This window comes from Mytilus trossulus, chromosome 1, assembly GCF_036588685.1.
Source record: "Mytilus trossulus isolate FHL-02 chromosome 1, PNRI_Mtr1.1.1.hap1, whole genome shotgun sequence".
NCBI lineage: Eukaryota > Metazoa > Mollusca > Bivalvia > Mytilida > Mytilidae > Mytilus > Mytilus trossulus.
The window spans coordinates 99,542,895-99,558,966 of record NC_086373.1 but is presented as its reverse complement, the minus strand read 5'-3'; the positions used below and the strand labels follow the sequence as shown (position 1 = coordinate 99,558,966).

At 30.0% G+C, this 16,072-nt stretch overlaps 1 protein-coding gene across 3 annotated transcripts in view; it reads left to right on the top strand.

The window, feature by feature from the left end:
- Positions 1–620: 620 nt before the first annotated feature.
- The window catches only part of LOC134693435 (choline transporter-like protein 1), a 30,062-nt gene continuing 14,610 nt past the window's right edge, over positions 621–16,072 (top strand). For 2 of the 3 annotated variants that reach the window (XM_063554277.1, XM_063554263.1), the window contains exons 1-15: positions 621–720; positions 3,141–3,242; positions 3,894–4,042; positions 4,344–4,556; positions 7,132–7,295; positions 8,465–8,554; positions 9,340–9,485; positions 10,659–10,845; positions 11,760–11,928; positions 12,452–12,592; positions 13,155–13,276; positions 13,810–13,847; positions 14,503–14,631; positions 14,890–14,982; positions 15,604–15,699. In XM_063554277.1, the coding sequence (XP_063410347.1) occupies positions 688–720; positions 3,141–3,242; positions 3,894–4,042; positions 4,344–4,556; positions 7,132–7,295; positions 8,465–8,554; positions 9,340–9,485; positions 10,659–10,845; positions 11,760–11,928; positions 12,452–12,592; positions 13,155–13,276; positions 13,810–13,847; positions 14,503–14,631; positions 14,890–14,982; positions 15,604–15,699 (1,872 nt within the window). In that variant the 5' untranslated portion in view covers positions 621–687. Of the gene's footprint in view, positions 721–3,140; positions 3,243–3,893; positions 4,043–4,343; positions 4,557–5,755; positions 5,920–7,131; positions 7,296–8,464; positions 8,555–9,339; positions 9,486–10,658; positions 10,846–11,759; positions 11,929–12,451; positions 12,593–13,154; positions 13,277–13,809; positions 13,848–14,502; positions 14,632–14,889; positions 14,983–15,603; positions 15,700–16,072 lie in introns of all 3 variants that reach the window. The other variant, XM_063554270.1, reaches the window with a different exon arrangement.

Genomic DNA, 16,072 nt, shown 5'->3' with positions numbered 1-16,072 from the left:
CACCTTTTTTTTTTTTTTTTTTTTTTTTTTTTATATATCTTTTTAAGATTTTTTTTCATTCATTGAATTTTAAAATCAAACAGAATTACTCTGGCACTGGTTGGAATGCCCTGTTTTTCACCTGTGGAATGAAGAAGAATTTTGATGCAAAACCCTTAACTACATGTTATTGCTGCCAAGTATGAAGATTGGTGGCACTGTAAAATGTTGCCACTATATAGTTGTGTTTCAGTTTGTATGAGGGAGAGCATATATATTAAATACATGTTAAAGAAAATAAACTGAAATTATTAGAAAAATATTGAAAACTACTATAACACAGAAAATAATAAATAATGTCTATACCCTCAGCAACTGTTTTTCAATTGCTTTATAAAATGCAGATATTTGCAAAGTCTTCCAGATATGTTAACTAGTAAAATCTAGACAATCTCATAAGAGTAGGACGCCTTTCAAAGACACAGCTTCCCACACTCAACAAAGAGCACACACTACAACAAGACAATGAGATAGGTCATTTAGATATTGTTTTCCATTGGCATTGGAGTTTCAGGAGGTAAATAATCGGTTACATAGATATAAGAAGATGAGGTATGAGCACATACCTTAAAATAGCTGAATTGCTTTGGTTGGAATATATTTCAATCTCAACTTTTTTATTTTATTTTCAGATTATAAGAATTAATCATGTGTGCTGGTGACTGCTGTTGTTGTGATCAGGTAAATATAAAAATCAATGGATAGTATTACATTTGTTCAATCAAAATTGTTTTTCTGTCTGTTACCCTGAAATTTCACTTGGCAAATTACTAATAAAAAAAGTCATTTATAAATTGCCTTTAATAGGCTTAGTCTAAACTGGTGCCAATGAATTTCATAAAACCTTTTTAAACAGAATTTATTTAAATTATCTAGAAATCAAGTGTATGATACATTTTTCCTTTGCAAAATTTTTATGGTTTAAAGAATTCTCAAATAAGAAAAGATTGCATGCATGTGTCTTCTCACAAGATATCAAATCCCTTAAGAGAGCTAGCTAGGTCACAAAATATATTGTCACATTATTGCCTAGGACTACATTTAAGAAAAAAAAATCAATAATTAGTTGTGTTTGTTTTAACATGTGCACAGCTACAATATTTTCACCAAAACTAAGCAGATATCAACTATGATATATACATTTATAATGTTGGGGATTTTTTGAAGAGTCCCATTGGTGGTCTTCAGCTATTTTTTGCCTTTTGGTTGTGTTGTTGTCTCATTGACACATTCCCCATTTAAATTCTCAATTTTATTTTATATGCTATACTTAAATTCTAAATTTAAGTTTTGTCTATAGTAAATTATGTCTTAATGTTATCTCCTATTGATTTAGAAGAAACAAATTACTGAGATTGTATCAGAAGAAAACACATTGAAGATCAAAAAGCTATTTTCTGTGAGCATGAGCATAAGCTAGATAAATGATTCAATTCAACAAGGTTTAAATGCTTCAGATTTCATCATAAATTGCTGTCAGCATGAAATCCCATAATGCAGTGTTCTAGATGTATTTCTTCGATTTCTTTATTAAACGAGTTTAGATAACTAAATAATTATGATTGATATTAAGTCAGTGGTAAAATCAATTGGATCTTAGAAGAAACATGCTTTATGCAATTATTTCAAAGAATAAATTTTCCTGATTGAAGATTTTGATTGGTTACATATTGACATTGTGATTTCAGTACAACTTTTTTCTTTAATATTTGCTTGGGTAAACTGTAGGCGATTATAGCAAGAAGAAACAATTGAATAATTACAGGAAAACAAGCATTTAAATTCTGGAATTAACTGAAATATTAATGCATTTTATTGATTATAGAATTACTGTCAATAATAGCATGCCAGGAATAAAAAGTTTTCATTATGTCTCTGTTTGAGGTTGTCATTCTCATAAAGAAGTACGGAAACAGTCCCATTACAAGTTAAACATTTGTCTTTCTCTCAACTTTTGTTTGTACAAGGCAGGTACATTGTATATCCTGATTAATATTGGTGGTTCTTATGTTTCATGAAAATGATTTATTTGAAAACTATAACAGCCCTATATTCTTTTGAATTGAATAAGACTTGAACTCACTACCTTGCTGTTTGATAAAAAAAAAGGTTTTTCAATGTTTAATCAAAAAGCTATATGAAAAGCATTCACCTTTTTTACCATGTTCAATGGAATGTTTAAAAAAATATCACTTACTTTGATGCCATTTTATTCATCCTGCCCACATATTGCAAACAAACAATTGATTTCCTCATAGGCAACAGTTTAAAGACATTTTTTTTTAATTTTTTTTTTAGTTATATAGACTTTAGAATGTTCAGTTTTGGAATGGAATTTTAAGATAGTTAAAGAAAAATTATTCTGACAGTATTTTATTACAAAAATGTCGGTTCCTGCATAGTTTACAAGAGCACAATTGTGTGTAATACATTTTCCATAGATCCCCAGTGGTATTCAAACAATTATTTCTTAAAGAATAAACAAACCAGATAAAAATCAGTAGCAGTTCTTGAGCCTAAGTAAGTTGATTGGACTTTAATTGACACATGTCCAGTGGCAAATACTTCATTCATATACAGGACAAGAAAGAGTAAGATTAAGTGATGATGAAGTTAAGGTGCAAAGAAAACAGAAAAAGTTTGTATTTTAATCTGATACTGTCAATAATAAATCATTGATCATTTTTGCAACCTGTTTGCTGACATATTAGGTTGGTCCCCTCCGTAAAACATTTAGTATGCCTTTGGAATATACAAATATTGTCAAGAATTCAATAACGGATGGGAAACAGACTACTGACATATATAACTGGATCAAATCAGTAATTCACCTTTTCAGAATCTAAAGGACTGTGAGTAATTTTATAGTACATACACAAAAATGGTTCAATTTCCATTGTTTAGAATGTTTTAAACCAATCACAACGTTTTGGGGTACCCTTTTGAAATATTACCCAGGACGCATTAGATTCTGAAACAGCAAATTGTAGTTGTCTTATAAGGCTATCTGGTACTCATACATAATTTATTATACTAAGCCTTTTTACTTTACAACATTGCTTAAATGAATACTAGCTAGATTGCAATTTGTTTGTTTACAGCCAGATTCCTCAGAGAAAGCTCGGCTGACAAATTCCTCAGAGAACAGAGGATGCACAGACATACCTGTATTACTTATATTTATCCTGTTCTGGGCAGGAATGGTAAGTTCAAATAGATAAAAAGAGGCACTTAGAAAGGTTTATTGCATACAGTATTAAATTTCTTGTTTGCACCCGGTTTGTCTGGCCTTAGTTTGTCTAGTATGTTTTTTAAACTCCAATAATAAGAAGAGTGGTTATCATGACAGTTTTTTTCTATCCATCAGTTAGATTTTTGTTGAATGGTGTCTGTTTGGCAATGAAGTATGAATAAATGCAAAGTCCTGTACAAAATTAATAAGGCCTTTTTTATTCGGAGGACAAGAATCAGTAGTGTGAATGTTGACAGTTCCACACTTTGCAAAGCAGCATTGAAAAAAAAATCCAATGCATAGCTCTTAATTAAGTTCACAGGTGACACATTCTTGATGTAAGTGGCAGCCAAAACGTTTACTTCTTCACAAGATGTACCAACTTTTTCATTAATATGAGTTAATACATGTATTTGAATTGCTAATATGTTGGCATTTTGAATGTATTAAATATTTGCATCTTGACATTAAGCAACCAACAATCATTCTATTATTTGATTTTTTTTCCAGTGTAAAATATAAATACATTGAAAAGATACTTTGTACAACATGAATATAATTTGAAAGAGAGGAGTTATTTCAAATTTTTGTGTAATGTTAAAGTTGAAATATATATTTTCAGATATACATAGCTGTATTTTCTGTGTCACATGGAGATGCCTTTAGATTGGTGTATGGTTACGATAGTTTTGGAAACACATGTGATGAAGATAATGCAGACAAGAAAATGGAAAATGTCTCATTAACTGGGCTCAACCATAAAGGAAAACCGTAAGTACCATCAAATCCTATTGTCTCATTGACTGGACTCAACCATAAAGGAAAACCATAAGTACCTAAAATTTATATCCAATAAATAAAGGATATTCATAAGAGTATCTGACTTATATTTATTTGATTTTCTTTTTCACAATGCTTTAATACTTTGAAGCATATTTTAGCATTTTATTGAAAAATCCTATGACATCAAGTATGGAAAACCATAAGTTTCACCAAATTCAAATGTCTCAGTGTCAATTTAGCTTCTTATAAAACAGTAATCATTAATGCATTTGTTTTTTGTTTTTTTCAGTTATGTTTTCTTCCTTGATATTAGAAAACCACTTGAGACAACGATGTTATGTGTAACTAAATGTCCAGATATAGAGATTGATAATATTAATGGAGTACAGGAGTTTGCCATCAAAGAAGGTTCAAACTTATGTCGTTACGATGTACCAATAGACAAAATCACAGATGATGCAAATAAAGATAAATGTCCACAAGTGTTCCCTGTATGGAAAAGGTAAATACATCCACAGAGGAATAATCATATTATTTTACACTATTTTTATGCCCTACCTACGATAGTAGAGGGGCATTATGTTTTCTGGTCTGTGTTCCATTCGTCTGTTTGTCCGTCCGTCGTACCTTTCGTTCGCCCGTCCGTCTGTCCCGGTTCAGGTTAAAGTTTTTGGTCAAGGTAGTTTTTGATGAAGTTGAAGTCCAATCAACTTGAAACTTAGTATACATGTTCCCTATGATATGATCTTTCTAATTTAAATGCCAAATTAGAGTTTTGACCCCAATTTTACGGTTCACTGAACATAGAAAATGATAGTGCAAATTTCAGGTTAAAGTTTTTGGTCAAGGTAGTTTTTGATAAAGTATAAGTCCAATCAACTTGAAACTTAGTATACATGTTACCTTTGATAAGATCATTCTAATTTTAATGCCAAATTAGAGAATTTATTCCAATTTCACGGTCCACTAAACATAGAAAATGATAGTGCGAGTGGGGCATCCGTGTACTGTAGACACATTCTTGTTTTATTGGGAAATAATGTAATGTCCATCTAATAGAGATTGTTAGTTAATGGGATTAGTAATAGTTTGTAGAAGCTAACTGTTAATTTAAGACCAATCGGAACTACATATATATTTATGAGGTTAAACTGATGAGTAGTAAATTCAATCCTTGTACCCTTTTCATTATCAGAATAAGTCAATGAAACTCACTAAACGATAAACACAGAAAAAGCACTAGTTCTAATGATGTCACTAACAGAGAGAATCAAAAGATTGTAAAATACAAACATGCATGTAAGCAACTATAGGTCAACTTTTAAAAACAAAAGCCATTCCTTAATGAAGTGAGCTAAAATATCAATCAGTACACATCCAATAGATTTAGTGAACAGACATTATAAACATTCTCAGAAAAGAATGACCTTGTGTGATGCCAAATACAAATGTTGACAGGATGTAGAACCAAAATTTCCAAAAATGTGCACAGTTTTATAAGCAGTGCATGTTTCATTATGTATAATTTTATAAATAGAAAAATATCTTAATTCGTTAACACATATAAAAATTTATGGACTCTTTTATCAACTTCACCTTGAAAATTCCAATCTGCCATCTTGTCCGTAAAGTTACATTATAAAGGATGCAGATATACTATATCTTGGTAACTTTGTGACGTACCTCATTTGAATTTTTCAGCAAACCTTTGATGAGTTATTGTGTACCAGGAAGCCTTGCTAAATTAATTGATAACGGAAACTCTATCATAGCATATTTTAACAGTTTCGATCTTTTCAACAAACTTACAAGTGACTTAGCTAGAGCATGGAGAGAAATTCTCCAGCTTTGTGTTCTAGCACTAGGTATAATTCGCTGTTATATTTATATATGTGTTATATTTTACAATGGGAGAAAAAGCTATTACAGTTGACAAACTTCTAAGTATTTAAGAAGAATGATTGTAAAGTTCAAAGGCTTTAGAAAATATTTTTTTTAATTCTCATTTTATGACTCCCGACTGAATTTGTTTCAGTTTTATGTTGAATTTTATAATTTCAGTATTTCTTTACTGAAAATCAGTACAGAAAGATTTATGAACAAATTTCTTTGATTCATTACATTTCTGGATGAAAAATTAATTGAGTGTGTTCCTGCTGTGGACTTATCATTATTTTTGGAAAACCTAAATATTTTAAAGATAATTTTGGGCCACTGGTATCAGCTTATTTTTAAGTTAACGGTTTTTATCAGTTAAGCATTTTAGAAAAAGTCACTTAATCTAACAAATGATCTTATCAAAACTTAGTAGTGTTTTAATATCATTTAATGCTTAGTTTAGTGATTTCCTTTACTGGAGAAATCAAATTAAGAATTATTATTCATTGAATAATTATAAATCTCTTGTGTTAAGGTTCATTGAATTATTATAAATCTCTTGTGTTAATGTTCAACTGTAATAGCTTTTCTTTTTAAGCAAGTGGTATTAGGTCAGACCATATTAATATTTTCAAGGACAGTTGTAGTCCTTGATAATTTTACACACAATTAACAAAATTACTAACCAACTGAACCAAATTAAAAACTAGATTTCAATATTATTTTAAGTAATATTTGAATGCTATTTTCAGAGTAAATTTTCCTAAATCTGTAATGTAGTTGATGTTTATTCAGTCACATGCATAAAAGGATAACTTTTGGATTTATTTTAGATCTCTTTATGAATTGTGAATTATGGTGTGACCTACATCATGTTTGATTTTTTAGCACTCAATGTTTATGTGTCTGAGTTTTGTTTCTTTCCTAGCTTTTTTTCCTTTGGTTCAGTTTGGTTTTTAGATATATTATCAGCTGATTTTTTTGTTACCGCACTTGTGCTAAGTAATTGAATTGTATTTTTGAAATAGCAAACTTTCATGAACAAAAACTAACAAAAATCTAACTAAATAGATAAATAGAAATTTATTTATTTAGTGATAAAACAAAATCAGATGATAATATAATTAATTGTTATATACATAAAATTAAGTTGGAATGTAATTAAATTTGTAGCAAATTTCTTTTTTTCCTTTTTGCAGTGACGATTTGTTGTTTAGGTGTGTCCCCAGTAAACTTACTGTTTTGGGGGACAAACTGGCAGTTCTTTTTGAATTTCTGAATAATAGTGATACGTTCCAGAAAGCTCTGAGTGATCTTTATGCTTCATGGAAAGAAATGATTCTTCTTTGTCTTCTGGCTTTAGGTAGGAATATATTTTTCATTGTGAGATCAATGTGTCATTCAAACATGTATTCCATTATTTTTGTCACATCCCAATTCCATGTTTGTCCAATAAATATAAACTTCAATTTGTGCAGTCATTCGGCAGTTCTTCATGCTTTCTCACTTTTCTTTATAACAATAAATATTTTCATCCATTTAAAAATCAAGCTATGTTAGATTAAATAGGTATGCTTTATAACCTTGAAGCTATTAGTTATGAAGAGACTTGTAAATTGTTCTGTTATCTGTACTTCTCTAATTTTTTCATTTCCCATTTCCCGAGAGATTGTAAATAACATTGTTCTCCTCACTACTGAAATAACTTCACAACACATCATGATATTATGAAATAAAATTTTCTTGATTTCTTCTGAATTTCCTATTGTGATGTCATGAAAAAAGGCAACCATGACTGGTGACATCACATGAAAAGAACACAACTTTCTACAAACCTTTGAAAGGGAAGGATAAAAGTCAATAGAGAAACAGATTCGACCACTATAACTGATGTATTTAAATATTTCTTCACTCTCAATAGTTAAAGTTTGATTGTTTAAACTGAAATATTGTAACACACTTGTTGCAGTGGTGGAATCTTTAATTCAACAATACCCTTTGGTTTTTTATGTGAAAGAGTACAGGGATTTTTTTTATGAGAAGACATATTGAGCACAATAAGATATTTAGTTAATAAATGAAGGATTGCCATGACTCTTTAAAGGATAATTTTTTTCTCTTGTTTATTATTAACATCTATGGCAACAATATCGTTACTAACCAAACACATCTTTTGTCACCTTTGTTCATGGTTTTTGTTCATGTGGTTTTGTTTTCAGTTTTCTATATTTTACATTTTTTATAACATCAATAATACTTATTTATATATTTCACTATTTTAGTTAAATAGTATGAGGAATAATATTCTTTAAAACAATTGTTGATTTTAGACCATATGTCCAATTTTCATATTTTTTGTAAATATAAAGAGAATACATGTAGCAGTTACAAATTTCAAGCATATCAAGCCTTAGAAAAAATATATATTCCAGCAATAATTATTGTGTTCATCAAGTTCATTGTAAACAAAACTGTGATCACATAATTGCAGTTTGTGACATTTATTGTAACAAATCTTGTTTAATTTTACAGTTTTTGCTATAATAATGGTTTTACTGATCAGATTCATGGCTTCCATCATTGTATATGTCATCTTAGGTGTAGCTATAGTAGCCAGTTTAGGTAAGTATATGTTGTTACGACATGAATTGGGAGGAGGGGGTAGTATGCAGTTAGGTAAAACCAATTTGGTTCTCGGACACAGTTATCTTCCTTTGATTGTCTTTGTCTACAAGTGGAGTCCCTAGTTTGGACAGTGTATAACTTGCAAATTTTTTTAATACACCTTCCAAATTGATTTTTTAAATTTGATTTTTTGTGTCTTGAATGTCTATGTGTATTTAAAAAAAAACATGTGCTCCTACGTTGTTGGATAGTAAGAGCATATGTTTTTTTTTTATGCCCCTGCTGAAGTGGAGGGGCATACAGTTTTTCCTTGTCCGTTTGTAAGTTCATATGTTTGTATGTCCTAAAATTGGTTTCTGTTCTCTAACTTGAGTGGCTTCACTGAAACCATTCTAAAGTTATGCTCCTTTATAAATGGAAAAATCGCAAAATTTTTAGTTTCAGTTCTCTAACTATGTTGGATTCAATTTAATGTGATAAAACTTATACACAATGCTTATTACCACTAAACACAGATCATATTTGAATTTTAGTAGCTTCACTTTAACCATTATCGAGTTATGCCCTTTTATAAATCAAAAATTGCTAAATTTTTAGTTTCCCTTCTACATCTTAAGTTTACTCTAACAAAACATTATGAAACCTATACACTTTACTTATTACCACAAAAACTCTGATCAATACAAATTTGTGTAGCATCACTTTTATCGTTCTTGAGTTATGGCCCTTTATAATGTTGTATTTTGAACAGATAAATATTATGAATATTATTTTTTTAACAGCTGCTACTGGGTTTTTATGGTGGACCTATGCAGATATAGTTAGTGACCTGAATGATGATATAATACACAAGATTCCTCTTCTGGACATTGAAGTCAGGGCTAAAACAGCTTTTCTTGTTTACTCTATTATAGCCTCGGTCTTAACAGTATGTACTTATATAACACTCATTACTCCATTATAGCCTTAATCTAAATAGCATGTGCTTATACAATAATCAGTTGTAAGATATGAAGGTTAATGCTCAAACAGCAGACCAACATTGATACAAAAACTGTGGATTAATGCTAACATTTTGTATTCAAATCTAAACATGATTTTTGCTATAAAATGAGTACTACAATCACTGTTTAGTATCTATATCATTAATAAACCACACTTCAGATTGAAATTTGTCATCACTTTGATGTAGATAGTGAGTTTATCAGGGAAAGTTTTAAATAATTTTGATAAGGGGTGTATGACTTTTGTGCAGATTTAATTTTTTTTTCGATCTTTCATTTGCACCCATTTGATTCTTTCAAATAAGCAGATTCTATGTATGGTCCTATTTGTGTTTCTATTTGATGACACAAGTAAGTAAATACATGAACATGTACTATACCTAGAAAGTAAATCGGTAAAATTGAACATGAATTGTTCACTTATGTTTAAGTCAATTTTGTTTCATATTGTTTGGGAAATTTGTTGTGACACTAACAGTCTCATTGGTCACATGGTAGCATGTTCCCCTTCCGGTACAGGAGGTTGAAGGTAGGAACCCCAGCTGATGAAAAGACTTTCAAATTGGTATTTGGTGCTTCTCTGCTAAGCACGCATCATTAAGGAGGAAGAGCAAAGACTGGTCAGCTAGGAGTCATTATTGTGTGTTCAGTTAAGGTGACATGCCTGCCTGTGGACTCTAACCTTGTGACATAGCACATAAATAATCCAGCTCAATGTGTAGGTCTGGTGAAAAGCAGGGTTAATATTGATTTTACTTACACATGTTCTTGTCCTGAATATATGCATACCAGTTTGACATCTTCAATGTTGTCGTGTGACATGATGGACATATTGTACACTGAAACGAACAGAAGAGGTTTATAATGATAATTAAAAAAAGGACATTCACCTGTAAATACCCTGTACAAAACTGGCACAAATGAAAGACACAAAAAAAGATGCAAGTAAAATGCAGATCGGCTCAAATGGAAAACGTCAATGATAAGCAAAATCAACTCTGATATTTTATTAATTGATTTTATAACAAAAAGAACTTTATTGTTCCAATCATTTGCTCCCTGAGTTATAAAGTTACTTATATAATCTTATTTTTCAGGTCATCCTTCTCTTGATAATCTTAGTTATGAGGAAGAGAGTTGGCTTGGTTGTAGCATTGTTCTATGAAGCAGGAGATTGTTTGTCTGCTGTACCACTACTGCTAGTACAACCACTTTGGACATTCTTACTTCTAATGGCATTCTTTTTCTACTGGGTTATTATACTGGCATATTTATCAACATCAGGTTAGCAGGCTATTCAAAATAGTATTACTTATATTCTGATAGTTAAATTTGTATAATAAGTATGATTAAGAGTGGATCATATTAAAATATGCATATTTTTAAATAAATTTAGAATATACTCATTGAGTTTTCAAGTTTAGCCATTATAGATCTAAGTCAACTTTTAATTCACACTATCATCATCCCATTATCTGCCAGTTGGTATCATTTATGAGTTATTTGTTAGTTTCTTAGAAATTAAAAACCACTCATTGTCTTTGCAAATTTTTTTGAGAGAGTAAAATAACAACTGCGGTAAATTATTTCATGCCTTTATTATTGCTTTATTTGAAGAACGTGCAAAATGTGAGATCTGATATTTTACAAAAATCTGCTTGCAGATATATGTATAAGATATCATAAGGCAAGTTCTTATTATTGACATACACAACTAGTGGCATTATTTGCATTTATTTAAACCTCACAAGAATTTGTGAATTTACTATATAATATACTGTCCGACATATTACTGATTAAATGCTGATTTGATTTTGAACATTTATGCCTCATCTAAGATAGTAGAGGGGCATTATGTTTTCTGGTCTTTGTGTCCGTTCGTCCGTCCGTCTGTCGTACCGTCCATCTGTTCGTTCGTTCGCCTGTCCAGCTTCAGGTTAAAGATTTTGGTCGAGGTAGTTTTTGATGAAGGTGAGGTCCAATCAACCTGAAACTTAGTATACATGTTTCTTATGATATGATCTTTCTAATTTCAATGCCAAATTAGAGTTTTGACCCCAATTTCACGGTCTACTGAACATAGAAAATGATAGTGGGAGTGGGGCATCCGTGTACTGGGAACACATTCTTGTTTATATTATATGTTGTTACAATGATGTGATTAGTGTGAGACAATATATATAATTTTATTATTTCAGAGATAAGAGAATACAATAATGTAACTGGACATATTGATTATACAGAACACGAGACTGTCTCGTATTTCTGGTGGTATCATCTGATTGGTCTGATATGGACCAGTGAATTTATCATTGCATGTCAACAACTTGTAGTGTCTGGAACTGTGGCCACATGGTATTTTAGCAGGTGGGTTTCAACTGTTGTCACATGTGTATTTCTTATAGTTCTAAGGTCCAAACTGACCTAGAGGTCCATGTAGTTGGTCTACAGTGATTACAAGCCTGGTAACACCAAAGGGTTGGGTTGTACCACATATGTTGCAAGGTGTGTTTGTTTTTTATCTTATTTTTTTTTACTAGGATTTCTAATTTCCTGCTGACTGTCAGCTATCACTCTGGCAAAAATAATAACGAATATAATGCCTATCTATGTTAAAACTACAATAAAGTATAGCTTGCATCAAATTATTATTATAAGTAATTTTCCGAAAGGATTGCAAGATTTTGCTTCGTAAGATATAAAATGATCTGTTGACTGCATAACAAGGGAAACAAACCTATCTAGCTGAATATTAGAAGCTTGGTGTCACTACAAACAAATTATACTTTATGGTTGAATTTTACATTCTGTTGAAATAGGCTAAGGTCACAATAAGAAAAAAATACACCTGTGAAATGATTGAATGCATTTATTTCGATTTATTTTGTAGAAATAGAAATGATTTAAGCTGCACCATATGTAAATCTATGAAGATGATGATATTTTATCATCTGGGATCAGTAGCTTTTGGAGCCTTTGTCATAACATTGGTCAAACTTCCTAGAATGATACTTATGTATATACACAAAAAGTGAGTAGAATTTAATAAAACAGTTTAATTCTTTTCTTTCAAAAACTATTTCTATTTCAAATTTGAGCACTTTAAAATGTATTTCTATCAACATTAAAGAAATAGTGGAACAATCCTTAGATCCACATCAAGTTGTCACTGACTCTCAAAACTGCAACTCCAGCACAGCTAAGTTACTTGCTTCTTGCTGGAAATGATAGTTGTTTGCTTTATGACCTGTGGCAAGTTTTTTATTCATGGTTAGGAATAAAGTTTTACATATGTTCAAACTCACTCAAAAATTAAAAAAAAAATCTAGATTGCAATCAAACATAAAAGCTGAGGCCAATTTTAGAATAAGAACTTAGGTAGCAAGAATGTCTGCAACCCACACTCCCTTCAATATCATCATTATTTTCAAATCAACAAAAATTATAGTTTTCTGCTGATAGTGATATTTATATAAATGTGGAATATCCACACCAATACATTTATAGACAATTTTGACTCTTTTCATTAAATTATGTATCTGCATAGTTTTATTTTCATGTTGATTTTAAGTATTGATATTTTCATTTTCCAGATTAAAGTCGTCAGCGGGGAGTAACAAATGTGCTGAATATTGTTTGAAATGTTGTATTTGTTGTCTATGTTGTTTGGAGAAGTGTCTTAAATTTCTAAATCAAAATGCCTATACAGTTGTTGGTAAGTATAAACTATATCAGATTTATATAGATCAGTTCTTTTCTATTGAAAGAAGTTTTTATCTACTTTTAAACAAGATTTTTTTTTATACCGTACTGTGAATTCAGAATTTATTGCGATGTCTTCATTATTGAGAAAAATGCAACAGGATTATAAACCCAATAATTTAAACTTACATCTTGAAATTTTTTATAGGAATTAAAAGGATTTTTCTCAATATCGCAAAATTTAAATAGCATTTTAGTTTAGAATGAAAAAAATTGTAAAACTAAATGCATGCAATAATTACTGAATTTACAGTAGCTTTGGTTGTTTATTTAAATGAAAAATGAAAAAGATTTCAGGTTGAGGTATTTTTTCAGGCACCTGAGCATAAATGGACATAATGTAACAACTCATTCATTTATTTGGGGTATGTGAGATAATTGGCAATGTTTCTGAATTATTATTTTTGTGTCTACATTACGCTGTACATGTATTTGCCAAATGGTTGTTTTGATTTTAAAAAAATAACTCTTTGTATATAATTTCAGCCATTAATGGAACAAGTTTCTGTACATCTGCAAGGAAGGTAATTTTTAAAATGTTCAATTATTTGAGAAAAATAATTGTAAATTGTAGTACACTATTTTTAAAAGTAATTGTTTCATAACCAGATTTTTAGTTAATGAAAATAAGGAAATGTAGTATGATTGCTATTGAGACAACTATCCATCTAAGACCAAAGTATGATGATTAAACATGTATAGCCTCCCTATAACTTGGGACAGTGGTACTAGTGCACAAATTCTTAAGAACATACTATAACATTTCAGTTGAAATAACCTTAACTCATCCGATTTGCACTTAGCACAAAAAAATCACTTTATGCCTGTACCAAGTCAGGAATATGACAGTTGTTGTCCATTTGTTTAATGTGTTTGGACTTTTGATTTTGCCATTTGATTTTGGACTTTCCTTTTTGAATTTCCCTCGGGTTTTCAGTATTTTTGTGTTTTTACTTTTTACAAAGAGACAAAAAACTCAAACAGTACTTTAATAATATAGTTACTGGAATCTAGTTCAGTGCCAATTCCATAAATCACCAATGTTTTCTAATAATAGAATTTCAACCAGTGCACATCCAATGGATTCATTTAAAAGAAGATTAGTTTACATTGAAAATGAAGAGAAAAAAGAGGAAAGATGTAAAATATTTTAGTCATAAATCTTTATTTTCATTGCAGGCATTTTTCACAATAATATCTAATGCTTTGAGAGTTGCAGCTATAAATAGTGTGGGCGATTTCATTTTATTTCTGGGGAAGATAGGTGTTACAGCAGCTACTGGTGCAGTTGGAATAGTCTGGTTTAAGGTTGGTATCTTTGACATTTTTTAGTACTGCCCACTGAACACTACTACAAGATGGTGATGCATTCAGAAAAAATAAGATCCAACATAGAACATTTGAAGATATATTTTGTAAACAAATGATAATTATTTGCTTATTTGATGTTTTATCATTTCTTTATTTCCCGTGTTATTCTTCTTTGTCTGATTATCAAATGATTTTAACATTTAATTTTTCAATGTGTTTATATAAGATTTACTGAAATGTATTTTTTATTTTCAGACTAAATCAGAACTACATTTTTATGCTGTTCCAGTGCTGTTAGTGTGTGTATTTGCCTATTTTGTTGCACATTGCTTTTTATCTGTATATGAGGTAAGGAAGTAATTTATTTCTATAAAATCTTATTGAATAACTGAATTTATTTATTTTTGAGACTCCTAAGTTTTGATTATATTGTGATTGTGTCAAATGTTATATATATTTACTTTCCCTATTGCACAAAGGTCATAGATTCAATCCTGGAAGGACCAATATACAGATAGATATTTTGTGTGTAATAAAGAGCAAAGATTAATTGACTTAGAATTTTTCTGAGATAGATGATATATTTTGACAGACTTTAAAACTTGTCAATTAAGATCAAAAGCATGTATTCTGCTTTAAAAAAAATAAAAAAGTAAATGACTTTAAATTCAGAAATGATTTGGTGCATTTATTATTGTGATTTTGTCATTTTGGACTATTGTCATTTTGGACTAAAATGCAATTTTATTTTTTATGAAATTGAGAGAATTGTTTTCTTATTCATAATAAAAAAATTCAATGTGAGTTTAAATTATTGCTATTATAACCCTAATGCATTTTCGCAATAATTTCTGAATTTACCTTTAAGTTCTTATTTTAAAATTTGGCCATACATTTGCTTTTAGAAACACATACAAATGTTTAATGTACCTTCATGTATGACATTATAATCCTCTGGTGACATTTCAGATGGTAATTGATGCCTTACTTCTCTGTTTTGTTGCTGATGTTGATGATAATGATGGCACAGATGGCCGACCATATTATGCCAGCGATAAATTACGAGTAAGTCTAATACAAAAAAAGTTTGCTGTCTGTGATGTATACACAAAATAGTACATAAATGTTGTAAAACAAAAGACTATAGAACTTACTAAAACATATCTATTAGAATGCTTCACATAGTGTGGTACTTATTTAAATTGCAAAATGTATTTTCATTTGACATAAATAGTATTCAAATTAACCATTTGAAAAATGTTGACAAGATGTTAAAAAGTTTGTTCAACATTAATGATTAAAAAAATGCCAATTGTAAAAAGATGTAGCATGGTACTAACATTAACCATAAAATAAACATTTTACTGAATTGAAAAACTATTGTATTGGATGTCAGAATTTCATATTTTAGGTTTAAAGTAAGGGTAAAAAAGAATTG